This window comes from Chamaea fasciata, unplaced genomic scaffold (assembly GCF_029207755.1).
Source record: "Chamaea fasciata isolate MVZ Bird 193981 ecotype frontalis unplaced genomic scaffold, bChaFas1.0.hap1 SCAF_3, whole genome shotgun sequence".
NCBI classification, from domain to species: Eukaryota; Metazoa; Chordata; class Aves; order Passeriformes; family Sylviidae; genus Chamaea; species Chamaea fasciata.
Window position 1 is genome coordinate 13,882,319 of NW_027094088.1, and position 19,157 is coordinate 13,901,475.

Below are 19,157 nucleotides of genomic sequence, written 5' to 3' on the forward strand. Positions count from 1 at the left end.
CCCAGTTTGCGGCCGCGGCTGGCGGTGGGCGGCCGAGGTGCGGTAGTTGAGTAGTGCCGGAGAAAATCCCGGTAACTCTTTGTTCGGCGTCGTGCATGTAATTACCGGATAATCACAGCCGGTGCCCGAATAGACGGTGGGAAACAGCTGATGGGCGAAGTTGAGGGAAATTAAAAGACCCCGAAATCATTCTTTTTACGATGAAAGTGGGTTTTCTAGACACTGGCACCTCTGAACTATCGAAGGAGGGAAAGTGCTCCTGCCGTGCTGCTGACTTCGCGGCGCGGGTGGGGAGGAGAGGCGTGGGAGTGTGTGTGTGTGTGTGTGTGTGTGTGTGTGTGTGTGTGTGTGTGTGTGTGTCCCTCCACACCGCCCGAGTCGCGTTCTGGCAGTGCGCGGCTCTCGAAAGGCTGAGGAGAGGGAGCGCGACTGTGTGGGAGCTGAACTCAGCCTCCCTCTTTAACATAGGCTCGTCCTCTGCATTGCATACAAGCCTCAGCGATTTGCTGTTCGGAGACTGCAGATTTGCATAGCCCTGCTCCTCGCAAGCATGCTTATTTTTATTTTTATTTTTTTCCCAGCTTCTTTCATAAGGGTGCACTATTTTCCCTGAAAACATCCTCGGGTATTACTGTCAATAGCCAGACCACTGAAATTGCCGGAGCACCCTGATTATTGTCTGGCGGCGTGTGCGAGTGTGTGAGTGTGTGTTCGCGAGTGTGAGTGTGTGTGCGCTCCGGGAGAGAGCTCGCTCGGTGAGGGCTCACCAGTTTGGAGATAATGGAGGGAAGAGCAGCAATTTGATTTTTCTCTGCTTTCCCAGCGCTAGCTGATGGAGTGGCATCCCCTATTCTCTTTCTTAGCAGAAATGTGGCATGATTGGCTATACTGTGGATTACTGAGGATGGGGGAATGCTTGGCGTTCTCGTAGCCCTTGCAACTGTGGAGTATTGTTAATGAGCACCAGCCCGGGGAAAGCTGAAACTAACGATTGTTTGGGCGCGGGGCTTTTCCCTACTTCCACCTCTTTGCGAAGGCTCTGAACTGCCTGGATCCTCTGACTATGTCTCGGATTGTTTTGGGTAGAAGAAGACCTGGAGAAAAGGATCCTCATAGGCTTTCCCAAAGGGAAGAGATGGCTCGCCTGGTGCCGTGAGCTGCAGCCAGCGCCGTCTGCGAGTGTGCGAGCGCCTCTGCCCAAAGTTTGCCTCCGTTGCTGTGGCTGCTGCTCCTCCCGAGGACGCCGCGGGCCGGCTAGCCGCGCACCGGAGGATGGGGGGGCTCCTTAGGGGCAGCCCGGAGCCGGGACCCGCCAGCAGCGGCAGCAGCGCCGGCGGCCGCTTGGCCCTGCTCTGGATAGTCCCGCTCACTCTCAGCGGCCTCCTTGGGGTGGCGTGGGGCGCCTCCAGTTTGGGCGCTCACCACATTCACCATTTCCACGGCAGCAGCAAGCATCATTCAGTGCCTATCGCTATCTACAGGTCACCGGCTTCCTTGCGAGGCGGACACGGTGGGTTCGGGTGCCGCTCGGTCCCTGCGCGGTCGGGGGCGCGCCGCCCCGCAGAGGTCAGGCGCGGGCTGCGGGACCCCGCGGGCCGGGGCTGCGGCGGCGCTCGGGGGGAGGACAAAGGAGCACAGCGGAGAAGGAAGGCCTGGGCTGCGGGGCCGGGCCCTCCGGCAGCCCCGTCGGGCGGCGTCCGGGCCCGTCCCCCCGCTCCTGGTGGGGCGGGGAGGCTCGGCCGGTCCCGGCTGGGCGGGGGATGCTGCCGGGGCCGCCGGGCATCCCCTGGGGCCAGCGGCCGTGCCCGTGCCGTGTGCCCCGCGGGGTCGCTGCGGGGTCCGCGGGCGCGGGGCAGGCGCTGGAGCGGAGGCTCTGCCGCACCCCGGCGGTCCCTGCCCCGCCGCAGAGGGAGCCGCCTGGAAAGCCCAGCCCGGAGGCGCCCGGAGCTGCGGCCGCCGGCTGGAAGTGCCCCGCCTCGTTTCACCCTCCTTCTCCTCCCCTCCCTGCCCCAGTGCGGGGACACACGCTCGGGGCAAGCCGCCCCCACGGCGGAGGCAGGGCAGGGTGCCTAGGGACCCCGGCGCCGACCGAGGGGCGGGGAGGGAGCCGGTGCGCTGCTTAAACCGCTGGTGATGATGGTGCTGCTTCCAGTTCATTACCTTGGTCGAAAGTCGATGAACTAAAGCAAAGGTCAGCTCATTATGCTGGGAATTGGGGGATCGGTAATGGTGAGGCACTGAGGGAGGGAGGCGATGCCCACTGTAGCGGGCGGCAAAGGGACAGACATGAAATTCGTTCTAGGTGCAAATGCATTTTGCTTAAGAACGATAGTGCTCCGGTAGTTAGTTTCTGAAGTGACAGGAACCAGCTTCAGTGCCTTTTGGAGAGCCCCGTGCAGTTCTCTTTCTTTTTGCACGCCGACTTGCGAGAACCTGCACATCAGTACATGCAGAATAGGTGTGCATAGGTTCGGTAGTACCAAAAGCTGTCACAGAAAGCGAAACACCGGACGGTGTTTTGAGGATATAAAGCCTCCCTTTGTCTCCAAGGGAGGATGAGAAGATAAAGAAACCCCCTAGTTGGTTTCTGATTAGATTATACAGCTTCATTTTTCTTCATTTTCTCGTCTTTCCTTGCTTCATTTGCTCGACCATGCGATGTCATTTACAAGCTTTGCAAAGTAAAAACCAGATCCTGTATTTAACCTTTGCTTCTCTGTGCAAGATGACCTAGTTGCAGGCACGCGGTAGTTAGGAATTATTGGATTTTTTCCAGATTGACAATGCTGGTATTGGTAAAAAACGGTAGCATCGTTTACCTGAAAATTCCCGCTGTGTGCTAAATACCCTTTGATACATAACTGCTAGAAAAGATGGAGTGCACAGAAATGCCTCTTCCTAAGCAACTTGTTATTTTTGAAAAACTTATATGACTGGTCTAATTAAAAACAAAACAATTGAGAAATTCAGGCCACCCCTCTTCTCTGTAGTGCACTTGAGGCAGTGCAAGATTGAGAATGCTGCATTTTCTGTAATGTAATGTTCTGTAATATGTGTGTGCTCATATTTGTACATGCTTATAATCCTCTCAATTTCTGCCCATATGGGCATATCATGTAGGGGCTTACTGTTCGTTTGAGACTAAAAGGGTGAGAGGCAAAGAAACATGATTGTAGTGGTACCAGCTATGATTCCTTAGAAAGTATTTTAAAATCACCCCTTTCGCCAGTTTTTGAAAACATTACCTTGGACCCAGTGGAAGGGTGATGTGTAAAAAGGCAGGTTTCTCAGAAGAAATAAGTCTTGTTAAAGAAAATGAAATATGAAGAGCTGGAGCTGCTACTTAAGGACTTCATAGGGAAGCCCAGGAGCCTCTCCAGAAGTTAAGAACTGATTTTATGAAAAGAGGGATGTTCTCTGTCATAAGGTGGCATTTCAGGATGTTTACTCAATAGCTCTAAGTGTCTTTGCTTTCCTATGTTCATAAGAAATTCTGCTATCTGACAGCATTTTAAAACATTTAATTCTTTTCATTATTAATTCTTCAGAGACAGTTTCCCATTTGCTTCCGTACGCCTGACAGAAGCATTTCTGTCTCAGGCTGAGCAATGTTGGACACAGTTCCCATGGAGCCCAACACTGCATCTCTAAGCACCCTTCAGAGGGAACTGGATGAGGAAGAAGGGAGTATTTGTGTGTGTTTGCTCCTTACCTGCTCTTCTCCAGTGTCCCTAGCCCTTGCTGCCCCTTCCCTAGGTGGGAATTTGCTTCTCAGGCTTGTATCCTTCAACCTTAGCTCCATTCAGTTTTGCAGGTATTTTGTTCTAGTGTAATATGATTGTAAAAAAAAAAAAAAATACTGGTTTTATGGTGACGTCATAGCAGCTTTTTTGTTACTTTGTCAGCTTTTTGTAGCATCTTACCTGCTAAAAGTAGAAAAGAGCTTTTAGGGCAGGTCAATTAGTCGATCCCAGATGGAAGCATTGCTCTCTAATATGGTGAATTAGAAGTGTGAAAGGAAGGAGAAATGATCACTTTGTTCAGGCACTCAATAAACGTCACCACAGCCCTCAGATATCCACACCCATCTCCTTTACCCCTGGCACTGGCTAGCCCTAACACCCCCACCCTCTTAAGTTTGATTTTTTTAATCTTTCAGTTCTCCTTGATCCAGCACAATTGTAGCTAGTAGTATAAGCAAAACCAAAAGCCCAACATGGCTGGATTTCTTCCATTTCTTTAAAAAAACCAAACCACGATCTTGCTGCTAACATTCTCATCAGGTAATTTTGCTGGGATTTTGCTTGGTAGTGTGATCTCATGTGGACAGTATTGTGCCTCACAGAGACATAAACAGAATCCCAACCAAGCAATTAGCTCACCATATTAGACAAAAAATAGTTCAGCACACAGTCTTTTAATGCACCGTAAGTCAAAATTAAACATCTTTCAAGCCTGACCAAATGATTTTTCAATTTTGCTTTCTGACTCTCATTAAACTCAGGTGAAAGATGGGTGAAAGATTTGAAAGTTTAACCAGAGGAGGGAATGAGAAAATAGTTCTGTGGATCATGGTATTAACAATGTAAGGAGAAGTACTGAGAAGTAAAAGACTAATGTCCATAAACATAAATCATACAGTGCTCTGCCCTCACCAGTGGTCTCTTGTAGCATGTGGTTTATTTGATGGTTTATGTCCTTGATCCATATAAGAAGGTGGCTATTGCTTTTGTTATAGCTGTATCTACCATGAAGTCTGGGGGTTTTTGTGTGTGTTGTGGTGGGTTTGTTTTGATTTTTTGGTGAGGTTTGGTGGGGGTTTTTTTTGTTTGTTTGGTTGGGATTTTTTGAGGGGTTTTTTGGGGGGTTTTTTTGTGGTTGTTTGTTTGTTTGTTTGTTTGTTTGTTTGTTTGTTTTGTTTTTTAGTAGATAGAACAGTTCATACTCTAGATTACAAAAGCAGGGCTGTTCCATAGCAAAATACATAAAAATTAAAGGGGTTGCAACTTCCTTGGTAACTTTAAATGAAGAAAGGTTGTTTCTTTAAGAATCCAGGAACATGATAGATCATATGTGAAGGGAAAATTGCTTATTGAATATGTTTAAAGTGTAGCCATATGGATGGCTGTCATTATCCTCATTCACTCCTGCCTTTCTGCAAACACTTCTTTACTTTCTACTCTTTTATAGCTCTCCAATTCAATTACGAAATGACAAGTACAGTGTGTCCACTTCTGATAGCTTCTTCTTTCTGTGCTCTCAGGATCTTGTTGAGGCTAAATACAAACTGATTCTGGTTTGGTTTTTTTGGTATTTTTGGGGGGTTTTTTTGGTTTGTTTGTTTGGTTGGGGTTTTTTTGACTTGTGGGAATAGGAGTCAGGAGGTGAATAATGAAATCTGCATGTTGGTATATGCATGTGCTTGGAAAGAAAAGGCATAAATGGGGAGGGAATAGGGCCCACATGCTCACAGGCAGAACAAAAAGAGCTGAGTTCTGTGTATTGTAGGGGTTGTGAGCTTAAAGCCTGAGTTAACTCGGTGCCAGAAGAGTTTTGACTTGATGAGGCTTAGGACCAACATGTGAGCCAGTGGCTTAGGAGAAGCAGACACAGTCTGAAATAAACAGAATGGGGTTCTGGGAGCAGATCTCAAGAAAGTACCAGTTTGGGTTGGTGCTAGGGACCTTTGTGGTGGAACAATAGAGGGATTTAGGAGGTTGAGCTTCAGCTGCCAAGTTCCTGAGCAGGAAGAATGGGTTTGTGCAAAATGAGAGTTTTGAGGAGTAAAAGTTGGCATGTTTTGGAGTTGAGAGCTAAGGATGGTGTGTTACCACAGCACATCCACTCCTCCAGTACTTTTCATCGAGAGCATGATGTGGCAGCAGGGACACACATGTTGGTCTCCCACTCCTGAACTAAGCCAGGCTCTTAAAGGCTCTGCTTCACCATTGTTGGCAGAGCTCAGGTGCATTAGATTCACCCAAATGATGTCCACTTGGAGAGACTTCTGCAGCAGAGTCACCAGCTTAGTGCTACTGGAGTACAAAGCAGCCTGGTCAGGGGAAGATGCCTGTTGAGCTCCACAGGAGTTTTCACCAAATAAGAACTGCAGGGCAGTAAAATAATTTATACCACTATTATGAAATATATGACCCATACAACTTTGAAAGATGTCCCTATGATGTATAGAAAACATTTTATTTTTGTAAGAAACCCTAACTTATTAGTGTAGGCAAAAATAATTTTATGGCCTTTTATTATTTTTTTAATATACTGGAATTGCTATTTTGGTATGTAAAGATAATAAACCAAATAGTTTTATGGATTAGGGTAAATGAAATGGCATTTTGTGGTTCCAATGTGCTTATGTTGCAGAAAAGAGTTATATTTTAATTAAAACATCAAATGTAAATGTTTCCAGATGTTCAAGCATTGTTACTCAGTGTGATGTTAGAGGTAGAGGTGAAAAAGTCTCATTTTCATCTTATAATTGCCTTTTTTAATGTTATTTCAAACCTGTTTGTACATCACAATCTTTTTAAATGCCTCCTTTTCATTCACAGATTTTCCAATACATACTGGTTCTCCTGCTCTGGGTACTTCTTACACAAAACATTTAGACATTTCGGGTTTTAAGGCTGTAAAGCATAGTAGCTTTCTCAATGTCTTTAAATTACATAAATTTTATATCCCTTTCAAAATTTCCAATATGCTCCATCGGTTATTATCCCCATCAGCTGCCAAAGTATTAACATCAGTTGGAATGAAATGAATAACAAAGCAATTTCAGATAGCATAGTGGTTAATTGGCTGTGCAGTTGGATATGCATATTAGGAAGTGGGGTTTCTATATTATTATTTCTGTCAGTATGGCTTGTCAAGGAGGCACACAGTCTTCAGCAGGATTGGGGACAGTCTGCAGCACTGTAATCAAAAGTGGAATGTTGCCCATGGATTTCTGATAAGCATCTTTATACAAGTCCCACTGCCTTGGTACATGCATAGCTATTGATTGACAGGGGTGCCTTTACAAGAGCTAAATAAATAACAGTGCTGTTGTCACTTATCAGCAACCCCACTTTTGCCTTAGCCTGTGGTAACCATGTTTTTTAGATTTAAAGCATGTCTATTGTCTTTTAATCAAATACTGTTTGAAATAAGTTATCAGAAGAAATTAATTTAACATTCAATGCAGTCTACTTCCCGCTGTTTCTAATTTTCAAAGATGGATTTTTTTCTGATAGTGAAAAGTTGGCTTTAAGGGAAATTTCCTTCTGTCTCTTCGTTTTATTCCAAGGGAGAACTCTGTAGACAAAACTACTATGCCCAGTGTGATTTATGCACAACCAATTCTGCAGTTTTAATATTTTCTCCCCTTTCTCACCCAGATGGTTATTACCATGGTAAACCAGGCTTGATTATTGTGATTTCCATGGATCACGTAGTTTTGTTCACTGAAGTTTATCTTTTGTCTTTCCTCGGTCAAAGTTCGCAGTAGTTCTTAACCTTTCTGAGTAATCAAGATGACATTGCTGACCTCTTTCTTGTCTTTCCCCAGACTCAGTTAATTTATCTCTCTGTGATTATGTTTGATGTCCTCATGTCTATCCCAGTATCTGTAATGCATTTTTCTAACAACTTCCTTTCTAGTTTGTAAATACAGTGTAGGCAGAGCTGATAGATCTTGCTGTGATAATAAGCTGACTTGTGAATGTAGCTGTGATTATGAGGAGAATGGAATAGTCTAATTTGATGAAAGAAAGTTTATTATAAACACTGTTCTATACAATTAAAAGCAACAAACATAGAGGAGTCATGTACTTACCATCATTTGGATATTATTTTCCTTCTGAATACCTGCATGGATGTCTGGAACAGCCTTCCCTGCCTCTTTCTCATGATTTTATATACATTTGTGCACAGGTACATGCATGCTCTTACATATCATGGTTTTTCCATGATAATGAGAAAATAGTCCATAGTGGTGAGTTGAAAAGGAGAGAGTTTCTCTAGGAGTTAAAAACTTAAACTACTCAGCGACAGTAGTCATTCACCATAGATACAACCGGTCAGAACAATAGAATTCCTTTTTCCCTTAATTGACTGAAAAAAATGAGCCAGTGAAATAAAGTGGGAAAGGAGGAGGGAAGAAATAGCGCTGCTGGAAGTCACTTCATAGGACTGGGATAAGTTGGTAGAGAGGGTGCCTTGCTTAGAAGCAGTCATCATCTCTGACCCATGATTATTGAATCACTGTAAAAAAAATAATTCTGGATTTCTGAAAGCACTGAAATGGTCAAATCCACCAAAACAGCTCAGATTAAGGGCAAGACTGGCTCATGCACCCTAGGTGGCCCAAGAGTCAAAAAGCCTTTTTTTCTGGGACTTGGTTGACAAAGAAAGTGTGCATATACAATAAGTACATGATACCTGGGATCCTGAATCCTAGAAGGCCAGACAAGGTTGGAGCTGAGGCAGGGTTTACCTGAAGGGGTGAGGAGTGTACACAGGTTTTTTGTTTGTTTGTTCCTCATATTTGAATTGTAAGTGACACAAGGATGAGCCTTCCTTCAAGATCCATAACTAGGTATATCCTGAAGATCTTGCTGCTCAAACATGGAGATACAGAGGCTCAGCAACAAAAGATTTGCTCAGGTCCTTCTGGTGTTCAAGAGCCTTAGCAGGGGGTGCCCTTGGACAACTACTTCAAAATGTTAGAAGTGTTAACTCTTTCTTTATCTCTCTTGTACTGCAGCTGTACATGCAAAGAAATGTCAACAAGCTTCTGAAGCAAGTTGACTGCTTTCTAAATGTGTTCTTTTATCCCTGCATATCTGCAACTGAGTTAGGGCTTCTTTAATTTACTTAATTAATTCAGCTCATCTGCATGTGTAAAATGAAGAACAGAGAATGACTAGACATGGAGAAATTTTTAAAAACATGAGAAAGTTTCTCTACCTTGAAGAAGAACCAGATATAGTCCTAATCCATGTTTGCATTGCTGAATCACTGGAGTTGGTTGTGCTTCTCAGTGACAGCAGCTCTAGAGCCCTGGGAAGTAGGTAGAGAGGAGATGGGGACAAATTGCCAGGAGTGTGGCTCCTCTTGACTGAACAGCGGAGATGAAACTACTTGAAGGAACAGAGTGCAATAAAAGGCACTGTTTCTAATCATTAGCCCAAGCCTGATTTGATTTTACTGAGGTCAAGCCCAAAATTTCCACTTCCTGATTTGTTTTGCCTCAGTCAGACACAATGTGTCTCAAGCACACAGTGCTTCTGTCCTGGTCCCCCTCCCTAAAACAATGCAGCCTAAACTGTGAACAAAATGTTGCAAATAATAATGCAAACACATGTTTTTTTCAAATTTTTGATGCAGTTAGTGGATCTGTTCACTTTATTTCACATGACAAGAATTATGAGGGAGCTTTCAGCGAATATAATGCATTGCCATATTTATGGAAAACATATGAGCATGAATTGAATCATGCCGTTATTTTAGGTTTGGATAGTCAATGCCCACAGAGAGGAGTTTAGAAGTTGTGACAAAACAACAGATGTGAGATTAGCCCCTTTGGCTGTGTCTAAATGGATGCGTCCTTAAATCCTGGTGTCCCAGTTGATCAGAACATTCTGTGGCACTCATCCAAGCCTCATCTTTCTGCTCATCCTCTTCTCAGGCTGGTTTGTGTTTGCAGTTTGCCTTGCTGTGGATTTTAAATCTGCCTGGGGCATGCACCCCAACGCTGGCATTCAGAGCAGCTATTAAATACTGCTGTTCATTACTCTAAAAAAAAATAGAAATGCTGTGTATGTTCTCTTCCTAAAAACCTGTTATCTCAAGTGAGGCTAAATAAAACATTACATGGGCAAGTGAAGGTGACGGTAAAGACTACAGTTATTTTATTGCTTGAAAGTTTTTCCAAGCAACTTTTTATTTCTTGAAAATTCTACTGAATTTGTGGGAGTATGACTGTTCCTGTTATACCTCATCAATTAGAAGACTTTATATTTCACGTCCTATGTCTAAGAAACGTGCAATATGGGGTTGTTAGAAATCGTTGGCTAGAAGGTGTTATGTATGAGGGTACATAGACCAAATGATCATTTTGCCTTTGCTGACTTCTAATAGGCACCCAGTCAAACACTAAGATTGAAGCCAGAACTAATTTTGTAATGATGGCTTTTAACTTTTGTAGCATTTTCTCACATTAGCTCTTGAAGCTTCTTTTCACCACTCAGCACAATTTGACAGCTTCAGCTGTTGTCTGACATGAGTGTAGTAAAATCCACTGCATGGCATTTACTGGGAGAACTTGTTGAAGAAAGAACAGTAGCAACATTATTTTTCAGCAACAACATCAAAACTAAACATCTCATTTAGAGATGTTTGACTTTCTTACTGTGCAAAACATTGCAAAACTGCAGTTAAGCATGCAGATAAATTATTAGTCTGCTAAGAACAGTGGCCTGTAAATGCCTAACCCAGACACTTAAATTTCAGTAGTAGCTGGCAGTGGTTTTGCCAGTTGTATCATTATCTAAATGAAAATGCAGCTCCCACATAAGTGTGCAGAAGCTTAGTTTCAAAGAGTCTGAGGTCAGCAAAGGTAAATAATTAAACTGGGAAAAACATGGGATATATCTTCTACATATCCATAGAGCTATTGATGCTGATATAAATCACAAGTGACTTACCTGAAGATTCCTGAGACCCTATCTGTTCATTGTTCTTGTAGGATAACATTTCCATGACAGGGAACTTACAGGCTTGGGAAAGGTGGTTTCAGTGAAATCAGTGTATCCTATATTGGTTTTGCTGGCATTTGCGATAGGGATGAATGTCAGTGTTTCAGTACAAGGTCACTGCTGGAGATGTGAGAAAGATTTATCCTAGCTGGTCATAGCAGCAGTGGTGGGAGTAAATAAATAGGTAAGGATTTTGCAAAATTTTTTTGTTTGTTTCAAGTCAAGTTTCATTAACTTGAGCTCAGCTGGCTATTTGATAATCACTCTCTTCCTTATTTCTTTTTTCCAAATGTAATTAATTGAAATGGAAGAAAAATGGAAAAAAAATTGTATGCAATCTAGAAATAAATTTACATGTGAATACAGTGTGTGGTGGGACTTTGTCTTCTGTAGGGGTCAGTTTATTGATAAAGTATAGTTTGGAGAAAAAGAAAGATCAGAGGGAGAAAATGAGCAGTCATTATTGCTAAATGAGACTTAGCATAAATGAGTTCAAATTTGCTAAAAAACTCTTTTTCTGTCATGTGGAAAACTAGCACACATGTTAACCCTTGTCCTGCAGATGCACTGATGTGTCTCCAGTGCTGCTGCGTGTCTTGGCACAGGCTTGTCTGGAATGGTTATTCCTGTTTCACAGAGAGGAGCTGAGACACAGTGAATCAGTATTGCATTCATCTCCTCTTGTATGACTCAAAGAAATCACACACTGGCCAGATTGGCCACCTGAAAATTCCCTCTGTGTCCCTTGTGCACTTGCCCATGATTAAGTGCCGTATCTGGGGCATGGCCAGAGTGTGTAACACCCTGCCCTCCACTGGCACAGTTTAGAGCAGATTCTGTGCTGGTTCAGCATATGCCAGGCTCCAGTCATCCTGAAGTGAGCAATTCCTTGGGCAGGGCTCTTCCCACTGCTGTGTATCAAACCAAAACCAGCACAGCACAGGTTGAGGATTATTCTGCTCTGCCTTTGCTTGTCCTTGTTAATGAACAGCCATGTGGTTTTTCCCAGGAATACACACAGCTTTGCCTACCTGAATGTGAAAAGCGTCTTTCTGTAAGTCACACAGCAACCTGGAATGGGAAAAGGAATGAAAGACTAGAGTTCTGTGTTGCTGTTTCATTCTATTGTGTTGTGCCAATACTAAGATCCAGGAGCATTAAAACAGTGTGCTAGTTACTGACCAAATACCATCCTTCCTTTACTGTATAGGTCACACTGCGGAATTCACAGAACTGACACGTGGAAAAAAAACCAAAACAGAAAAAAGGCTATGCAAAGACATGGGATAGGGCAAGAAGAAAAGGAAAATGAGTTGAGCAGACAGCATACCTTTGTTTAACATAAACAGACATATTTTCTCCCTGTGAAAATTTCTGTTTTCTTCGCCCCCTCCCCAGTGAGTAACTCCACAGTGATCTGGTTTGATATTTATAGAGCTACTGTAATTATTTTAGATGTAGAAAGGGGATAAAATATGGATCTTTGTGTGTGCCAGAACACCAAACTTTGAGCTCTCGTGCCATCACAGATGAACTTTGCGTGTCTTTTGGTATAAGTCAAATCTTTCCAAACTCCCCATCATTGCCTACATTTTTGTGTCCATATGAGGGGCAGTTCCGCTAAATATTGTCCTCTGCTTGTCTTGGAATTACAGTTGCTCATAGTATCTGGTATCTATTAAGTGAGAAGGGCAGTCATAATGCATGGAGTCGAGATTTGAACTGGTGGCTTCACCTTGTGTCGTTTTGTTTTACAGATACTGTTTGCCATTTAAATGTTTCTTCTCCATGTAATTGCGCTGGATATTTGAATGTTGGCATCAGTAGGGAAAGTATTTTCTCTTGATTCCATGAGTGAATGTGAATGAGGTGAGGATTTCATTCAATGAAGACAGCTTTGTTGAAAAGGATTAGTTACCTTCATTTACTGTTAGCATAATTAGCAGTTCATCAGAATGATTTCACAGGCCATTTTTTGTGACAATGCCGAGGCAAGGCTTTCTAGATTGCATTGAGAATGTCTAATTTATCATGATATCCACAGATATGAAGAGCCAGCAGTCACAGCAAGGTCAGCCGTAGCTTTCTTTCGTAATTTTATTTATTTATTTTTTTTTTTTAATAAGCATGTCTTTTATTTCTTATCTTAGTGGATGTTACAGTTTTTAATATTTGTATTTTGGTGGCATCTAGAAATTTAGTTAGAGGTTTTGAGTCCATTGTGCTAAGCAGATAGATTGAATAGAAAAAGACAAGAAAGCTGAGGAAACAATCACTCTTTACTGCTGACAGTACTCTCCAGGGTAGGTTTCAAAATAGCTCAAGAGCTGTGTAAAATTAATAAGCTGTTCCCCATGTACTGAAATCCTCTTTCATACTACACTAGCATGAGGGATCTCTGCAGAGAGGAGTGGCTGCAAGTAAGATTTGCAAGAGGATGGGGCTGAAGATTGTCCCTTAAAGTCCAGATTTTACTGAATGCAGACTAACAATATGCACCAAAGTGTCCTGGATGGAACTTATCCACTACAAATTCTCTACATTGATGAAGTCTGTTTAGTTCCTCAGAGCAAGGTTTATTTGGCATAAAATTCAAATCAGTGTCCTTTTGTTTCTTTGTCATCTTTATAACTTCACTCATAGGAGGAAGAGATGAGAAATCAGGGAGCATTACTCTTATCTAATAGAAATATAATATTTATGAGATATTTTAGTAGATCTTGGAGGTACTAGGTCAATTTGTATTCTATTTGATGTAGAAAGTTGTATTCTCAAGCTCTAGATTTGCATTTTTGCATTTTAAGAACTCTTTATATAAATGTGGTATTAAGTTCTGAATTTTGTGAGGCATTTTGATTTTTTTTTTTCATACTGTGTAGGTTTGGTACATATATGCAGTAGAAAAACTAAAAATAAAGATGCAGCACTGACTCATATTAGAAAGGAAAAAAAAAAAAACAAAACAACCAAACATTACCTGTCATGGAGAAAATCCTGAAATAATAAATATCACACTTTACTGCTATCATAAATAATTATTCAGCACATGTCCATAGGCTCAATTTATTGTATCATGTTCACTTGAATGTGTTTATGAAACGGTCCTTCTGCACACACATGCATTTTATCAAATTTTAGATTCCTTGACAAATGGCACAGACCTTTTTTGCTATATGGCACAGTCTGTCATACCTCTAATCCAATTCTGAAATAAAGGTATTCTTAGATCTTCCTCTAATAAGGCTATTTGTCTTGCTACAGTTATTCCTCCTTTGCTTATTTTCTTATGGAATGGATTAAGATTTAATAATGATGTATTTCCTAATAAACAGAGCTAGAGGACAACTTATTCCATTACCTTAGATATACCCTAGTTATGTCATCTCTGGAGCCCATTAAATATTCTTGGACAGTACTTAGCAATATATAAAAGGTTTCTTGTTTTTGATTTCAGCAGAGACATCAATCCAAATGTTCTGAGTTATATTGCATAATTGTCAAGGAGATAAATATGCACAATGAAGGTATAGTAGTTAAAATGTATTGGTGTAAGTCTAATATTTGTAGATAACCCTTTTAAAGGAGTCAGGATGTATTGCCATGTTCAGACATTCTATCTTAATTCTAAATCATGGCCTCTGTGTTTTCTTTTGCAGTCAGCCAGCCAAAGACCCTTTAGAACATTTACCTTGCAGCTTTGCAATTTTAATTATCTGATAAAGTGTATTAAATTGTGGTAGAGGAAAAAACAATTACAATTTCTCAGTAAGTTAATATCTTACTGGTAGTTATCCAGGAAATGGAATCCAAGGTTGTAACAGATTTGAGAGAAAAGAACTCTTCAGTTTCCTGCTTGTCCTTTGCATTTAAGATTTGGGTCTTTAGGTAGTATCACTGCTAGCACTCAGTGTTGCTGATTCAAATTTTTGTGTTTTGGCCAGTAAACTTTTTAGGTCTAATTTCAATACACACAGACTGTGGCTGATTCACTAATGCAGTGATATTATGCACAATAAACTCTGTCTGACATCATTACTCAGATACTCTAAAAATAAAAAATGAAATATAGGTAAACTTTAAAGTTGCATGAAGTTTCTTCATCCTGTGGTCATAGTGATTGAATGAGCCACATCCTCACCAGCTCAGGGTGCTGCCAAGCCATGGCTTTCAGGTTTTTTCATCAGGCCTGGCCCTGAGGTGTTTCTGTACCAAGAGATAGAGAGGATGCTGCTGACTGTGGTCAGAAACACCTATGTCAGATCCTTTCCTGACAGAGACAGTAGGAAGCTGTATTCTGCAGGGTGTCATGAACACACCTTCCAGGAAGGCTTCCAGTTAGGTTTGGTATCTACATTGCTTTTAAAGCATTTGTGCTGGTAGACCTGTTGAAGAAGTAGGGTGCAGGAGAAGGGAATACAGGTGACCTCACCTCTGATAAGTAACAGCTGTGTTAGTTACCCAATACAGCCTGGCCCCTGAAGAGTCCTAGCTACATCCAATAAAGGTAGGTGTGATAAAAGGGGGTGGGTTAGCTAGTGAAGGGATCATCATGGAGAGGAAGGATCCTGGGGAGAGAGAATCAGTGCAGTGAGGTCAGTCTGGGTCTGCAGTTAGTGCCTGTTGTTATAATTAGCAGCCACAGTCTGGCTAGGTAAAAGCCTGCAGTCAGAGTCTGCAAACTAATATATGCAGTCATAGTTTAGCAGGAAATAACCAGCAGTCAGAGGCTGCAAGGAAAACCTGCAGTAGGAGCTTGGTGCAGCCAGAGTCAGTGAATAGTTGGAGTCAGGACGGCTGAGCTGTAAGGAGGAATAAACCAGGAACCCTTTTAATGCTGTCATAAACAAGAAGTATGCGTCTTGGCTCATTTCTACCCTCTAACAAGAGGGCTGCTGCAACAGCAGGGCTCTTCAAATGTCAGTGAGAGTTACCTAAGCAAAGGTGTGATTGCACCAGTGGATAAAACTTCCTCTTCATTGCTACAAACTCCAGAACCAGGAGAACGTTACTGGTGTGTCAGTGAGTTACAGCTCTCCTTCCGGCCTGACCAGCATCCCTGGCTGGTAGCTGGGGAGTGAAGTTAATGCCTCACAAGATATGGACAGTCCCATTTAATTTAAGAAAGGAGACAAACAACCTTCACTTCTGCTTGTTTTATGTTCCTGGAAATCTTATGTAGCAATAGTCTTTAGCAGATACCAATTGTATAGGGTAAGCAGTATTACCCAGACAGGCAAATGAATTAACCCTGAAGTGAAAGCTACACATACTGAAATATTATCCAGGTATTTTAGCAATTTAAAGGATGTCATTTTATATGCTGGGTATTTCTTAAATGTGCCATTAATTTAAGAACTCTTTATATAAATGCTAATTTAATTAAAATGTCTTTGTATTTTAAATATAAATGAAAACAACAGGCTAAAGCCTTGCTGAAGGTTAGCATGGACCTCTATTTATGCATAATTTTTGTTATCTTCTGCAGCACTGTCTTTTTTTTTCTTTAAATGAACAATATGCACGAACATTTCCTGTCTCTTCTTTTAAAATTTCTTAGAATACTTTTGACAGGCCACTTTTGCTTTCAGAATTATAATTTCCCCCAAAAATGGTTAGTATGAACAGCAAAACACTGTGTTTTAACTTGGTAGGCATGATGATGATACCAGTTGGCATTTAGCTGTCCCATATACTAATTCATGCATGTGAAATAAAATGATTATACTTAGAATTTTTGGTTTTTTATCCAGTCCCTATCAGAGAAGATGACTTTAAATGAAAAACAGTTATAATTTTTGTTTTCCTTTTACCAATAATTCTTTATTGAGAGAAGAAAGTTAATGCTTTGCCTCCTATGTAAATGTGTTTTTCTGAAAACACACCTATGTAAGGGCCAAATCAGTCATTTTCAGGCGTGATAAGTTGGGAGCCTTGAAGGAGAGCAGGGTCTGCAGAAGAGGCAGACTATTCATGGGATTGTGTGGACATACCAGATACCCCAGTTTCACCACCAATAATACCATTCCCTTGTTAAGATAATTTCCTGGTTGTGTTATAAACTTTCAGCTATCTTCACCTGTCCTCTTTGGAAACTTGTGCTGGATTCAAAATTATGGGCTTTTTGAAATAGACTAGTCTTCAGTCATCCCCGTGTGTGTATATGGATGTATTTGTGTGTGTACATTTTCCTTTTAGTAAGGACTTACTCATGATTCAAACCCAGGCACCAAGCAAGACCCTCTCACTTGCTCACCACCAGTGTCATGGGGCAGAGAATCATGAGAGTTAAAGTGTCAAAACTCATTGTTAGAGATAAAGATGGTTTAATAAGTAAGACGAAAGTCATGAATGCAAGCAAAGCATGCATGACTTTGTCCACCCCTCGCCATGGGCAGACAGGTGTTCAGCAGTCCTCATGACAGCAGGGATCCATCACATATAACAGTGATGTGGGAAGACAAACACCATCCCTCCAAATGTCCCCCTCTTCTTCCTCCTTCCTCCAGCTTAATATGCTGACTCTGATGACATAGGGTATGGAATGTCCTTTTGGACATTTAGCTGTCCCAGCTATGTCCACTCCCAACTCCTTGTGCACCCAGTGCTGGTGGGGTGGGATGAGAAGCAGAAAAGGCCCCAACTCCATGTTAGCCCTGCTCAGAAATAACAAACACCCCTGACTTACCAGCACTGTTTCCAGCACAAATCCAAAACACAGCCCAATAGCAAGTACTAGAAAGGAATTGAATTCTATTCCAGTCAAAACCAATACCTATTGCAAGCTTTAAGGCAATAAGATGTTATTAAGGTAGCTAAGGTAGAGGTTCTGTTGAAATATTTAATGAGCCAGATTCTGATCTCCTGTATCCTGAGAAATTAGACTTTATTTACTTGTGTTTTCTCTCAAAAGCTGCCTTTGTATAAAAAGCTGTGACTTCAGCTTTCTGTATGTTCCAAGTAATTGCACAGCAGTATTCCCATGGAGTATTTGACCAGGGCAGGAGTGGGGAGTTAGTTTTATTGCCAGTTGTTCTCAGGCTCCCCATTGGTAAATGAAAAATTCTTCTCTGCCTCCTGTAGGGCTGGTAGCAATCTTGAGTAAGATTTTTCATGAATGAGTGGATAAGGCATAATATTCCATAATTATAATTTAAAAAGGGATTTACATGTATGGTTCTTAAGTCAGGCATTTGCAACAGTGTCATCCACTGCTTGGTTAAGCCAAACGGTCAGCAACAGCATCAGGATATTATTTCTTCAGGGATTTTAATGTCTTGTTTGACTGTGCAGGAATTTGTCATTTCCAATTGCAACAAGCTTGCTTCTTTTTATTTTTTTTTATTTTATTTTATTTTTTTTTTCCCCTCTAACAGTAGAATATAGTAAAATATGAATCTGGTTAGTTGTGTTTGATCTTTCATATTTTAGGTATCTGTGGTGGGAATGATGAAGTAGCTGCTGTGTTTATATTTCTCATTGATACATAAGCATGTTTGAGAAGATAGGCTGAGTTTAGATCCAGATCTCCTATGGCTGAATTGACTAGAGGGAAACCTGTAACTGGAGCATGGGTTCAGAGCAATAATGACAAATAATTACTGTTTCCAGAAGGGAGACAAGATTTATAATTTCACATGTGCTATTAGTGCATGCACTACTCTTGACCTGTGTACTGTGGTAAGAAGGATCTTTTCCCTCCTCTAGCCTGGGAGATTTCTAAGTGCCTGTATAAACTAAAATTCTTTTTGGCTTTTTTCTACTTCATGTTCACAATCAAATTGTAATGGGTGTTTAAGTGTCCATAGAAGACACATAGCCCTGATATTCATTTAGCAGAAGAAACATGAAAGTATCACCTGTGTATGTTGTTAAAGGCTTGTTTCCATTCGAGGGTCAGAAAAAATGATTTTTCCACAGCAGATAGAATAGAAAGTGCTGTTTACAGGTTCCATAATCAAGACAAATACAACTGCCTGTTGCCATGCACCATATATTTTCCACATTATAGTAATGGATGCAGTGCTGCCACCTGCTATGTCAGGACTTCCAGCTAATTGGAATAAGTTATGTGTATTCCAGTTACACTTACTGTCTATAAAAGGCTGCTTTGTCCTAAACTAGATAATAATTTTTGATGGATTTCCTTATGGTAGCAGATACTGCTGTACTCTGGTGAGAACCATTGTTTTTCATAAACACAGGTGTTTTCTGCACATATTAAGGCTTTAGACAGGATTCTTTCTTCCTGAGCTTATGCTAAGGTGTAGGTGATACTCAGTGAGGTGATACGACTTAGATCCACGTGTAGTAAATCCTGACAGGGACATGAATAGATGTGGCTAAGACTGTACTGTACCAGTCAGCACTCATGGCTGCTGCCTGAAAAACTGCTAAGTGCCCTGCTGCTGC

The 19,157-nt window shown here is 41.6% G+C and overlaps 1 protein-coding gene across 18 annotated transcripts in view; it reads left to right on the top strand.

Moving 5' to 3' along the window:
* NRXN1 (neurexin 1) overlaps positions 1 to 19,157 on the top strand; it is a 684,323-nt gene that overhangs the window by 410,415 nt on the left and 254,751 nt on the right. For 2 of the 18 annotated variants that reach the window (XM_066178076.1, XM_066178077.1), the window contains exon 1: positions 510 to 1,510. The exons of 14 other annotated variants lie outside the window; for them this stretch is intronic. In XM_066178076.1, coding sequence (XP_066034173.1) covers positions 1,273 to 1,510 — 238 coding nt within the window. In that variant the 5' untranslated portion in view covers positions 510 to 1,272. Of the gene's footprint in view, positions 1 to 509; positions 1,511 to 19,157 lie in introns of those variants that run through there. 2 more of the 18 variants (XM_066178078.1, XM_066178079.1) reach the window with 2 other exon arrangements.